The following is a 2632-nucleotide window of genomic DNA, read 5'->3' on the forward strand; positions in this document are numbered from 1 at the left end:
TGTCTTCTTTTCTGCATTTTCTTACTTTTTTAAAAATAAAAATGGATAGAATGCCAAGCAGCTTTGAAGAGTTTATAGAAAATGGTTCACAAATTAGTGACATTTCTGAGCTTGACTTTTACAAGCAAGGCTACAGTACTCTGCTATTAAACCACAGAAAGACAAGTCAGGTAATTTTTAATAATTGTATTAATAATTTTAATAATTAACATTTTTCCAATTTTATTTAAAAAAATATTGGTACAAACTTTTACAATTTACATGATCACAGGAATTACATAGTCAAACAAATAAAATTGAACTTCTAAATAGAGAGCTGGAAGAAAAAGATAGCCAAATTAAGGATGTCCAACAGTCTTTGCATGAATTCAAACTGGAAAATGTAAGTATTATATCTTATAATGTCAACTATAAAGATGATGTCTCACCTACATGAATTTTTCCCGTATTACAAATGCGTAACTTAACAAATTTAGGTTCAGCAGTTTTCATTTACCTTCATTAGTTTTAATAATAGAGTGAATTTACATAGTCATTAAACTTAAAGTAACAACATTTTCTGTGGTATTTTGGAAGTGATTTTTCAATATTTTAATTTTGATGCATTATACGTTTGGTAAATACTAAAATAATATAACTAGCTTAAAAATTAAACCATAGAAAAAAACACTTCTGACAAACTGCAGATAAAACTCAGTTTGATGGTAGATGATAGATAAATGCACTCTCATATTAAAACACAATGAAAACTGCTGGAAAGTTTTTCATTTTACAGACTTGTAAGATAGAGACAAAACTTGTTAGTGAGTTTTAACTAAAAAAAATATTGAAAAAAATCTTTATTGTAGAAAAATTGGAGAAAACATTGTTGAAAATGAAGAATGGGTACGATAAGTCACAATGGGAAAATGAAATGTTAACTAAAGAGAATGATAAATTGGTAAGGCTTACATAACTTATAAATAAAAAAAAATAATACAAAATAAATTGATTAAAATAGAACATGCGAAAGAAACATTGACATTGGTGCAAGTAGAACAGTTACTCGATGAGAAGTTAAAAAAATTAGGAGACGACATTATTAGCAATATCAACCCAAACCATAGCCATCCACCAGAAATGTCATCTCCAATCAATCCAGAGAGAAAAGTAAATGGAACTTCTCTTAAGGCAGGGACTAGCAATACGAAACCAAACAATAGCCATCAGTCCGTAAATCCATCTTCAGCAGTAGATTCAGATGATGAGATAAAGCTAGAGGTAAACCATATTAAAATTGTCATTAAAGATTTTAAAAAATAGGTATATTTTTTTTAGAAAAATGTTTTTACTTTTTAATGACTTACAATTATGTATTATAATATGATGATTTCAAAAACATAAGTAGGATGTAATGTTTTACCCATCTGTCAGACCCACGTGGTCATGTGCAACAAAGATAATGCATTCACGTAAAATTGATTTTTTATGATTTTTGAGTCATTTTTGAGTAAAATCACCTAGTACAAAAATATAATATAGGATTATAATTTTATGGGTTTGAAATATCTATTTTATATTTTATCTTACTTGGTAATTATAGTGTAGCGAGTGGTGGTGTCCTAAGTGCAGCCAATTCAAAGATTTACTGAAGATTATCAAACCTATGAATGAGAAAGATGAGTCAATTATTAAAAAAGCCAAATCCCGTCATTCGTATTGGTCCAACGGAGGAGAGGTGAATATGGAAATAATTTAATATTCTTTGATGCATTCTGATTTTCGATGTAACTGTTGATTCCATTTTTTGACAGGTTCGATGTTGCACGTATGACCGCAAAGCACCAAAAAGATCATATGAGAGACCATCATGTTGGCCATCGGTGACGCCATCTTATAATGATATAGATCAGCTAACTGATTGCTTTAAATCAATGTTAAAATAAAATATAATAGTATTATTATGTATTTAACTAAATCGTCATGTTAAAATGTTATAATATACAACTTTATATAAATTGTATTGTTAAGTATTATTTACTTGTTTTTTTTCCTTTCCAGATAATTTTGCTCAAGTATAGTAGGTACTTAGAAGTTAGTATGGTACTTATAGTACCATAAGTCACAAGCAATGCTTAATGCAATTAATTACAATTAATAACATAAAAAACAAAAAACATTTTAAATATTTTCATATTATATTAAATTATGAAATATGCATAGGTATTAGGTAGAACAATTCATTAATACAGAATATAACAGAACCACGTTTAATTTTGTTAAAATCATATTTATAAGTAACTTACTGCCAATAAGCACTAACTCAGTGCCACAGACATATTGTACATATTACATAATATCAGCTTTGGCAGCAAGTACATTAGAAGTTACCAACATAGTATGTTAGACGATAGTATTTTGTATCCCGCCGACCCGCCACTCTTAGAACCGTTTTCATAATATTGGTAACCATGGTTTACATGGGCATCATGTTTGTGAGTGGAACCGTTTTCATGTTTTTCGTTGGTTCATACTTCATATAGGTAACCAAGAGTCAAGACCCAATCAGCTGAATGCATAGATAATAATATTTTATTATATTATATTATCTATGGCCGAATGCTGATCGAGTTTCGCTTCTATAGCTGATATA

At 28.8% G+C, this 2632-nt stretch overlaps 1 protein-coding gene across 1 annotated transcript; it reads left to right on the top strand.

Annotated features, from left to right (window-relative positions):
- Positions 1–742: 742 nt before the first annotated feature.
- On the top strand, positions 743–1933 carry LOC115034783. The gene is made up of 4 exons (XM_029492230.1): positions 743–803; positions 1001–1260; positions 1583–1717; positions 1794–1933. Exons 1-4 carry the CDS (start codon positions 743–745, stop codon positions 1923–1925), a joined length of 588 nt encoding a protein of 195 aa, XP_029348090.1. The 3' UTR covers positions 1926–1933.
- The last annotated feature ends 699 nt before the right edge of the window (positions 1934–2632 follow it).

This window comes from Acyrthosiphon pisum, unplaced genomic scaffold (assembly GCF_005508785.2).
Source record: "Acyrthosiphon pisum isolate AL4f unplaced genomic scaffold, pea_aphid_22Mar2018_4r6ur Scaffold_21060;HRSCAF=22918, whole genome shotgun sequence".
Taxonomy (NCBI): Eukaryota; Metazoa; Arthropoda; class Insecta; order Hemiptera; family Aphididae; genus Acyrthosiphon; species Acyrthosiphon pisum.

Bases quoted from the DNA above. Each gene is read 5' to 3' on its own strand.
- LOC115034783 (XM_029492230.1), top strand. From the start codon at position 743: ATGAAAACTGCTGGAAAGTTTTTCATTTTACAGACTTGTAAGATAGAG. The intron at 804-1,000 runs GTGAGTTTTAAC...TGATTAAAATAG, and splicing joins GATAGAGACAAAACTTGTTA to AACATGCGAAAGAAACATTG. The intron at 1,261-1,582 runs GTAAACCATATT...TGGTAATTATAG, and splicing joins ATGATGAGATAAAGCTAGAG to TGTAGCGAGTGGTGGTGTCC.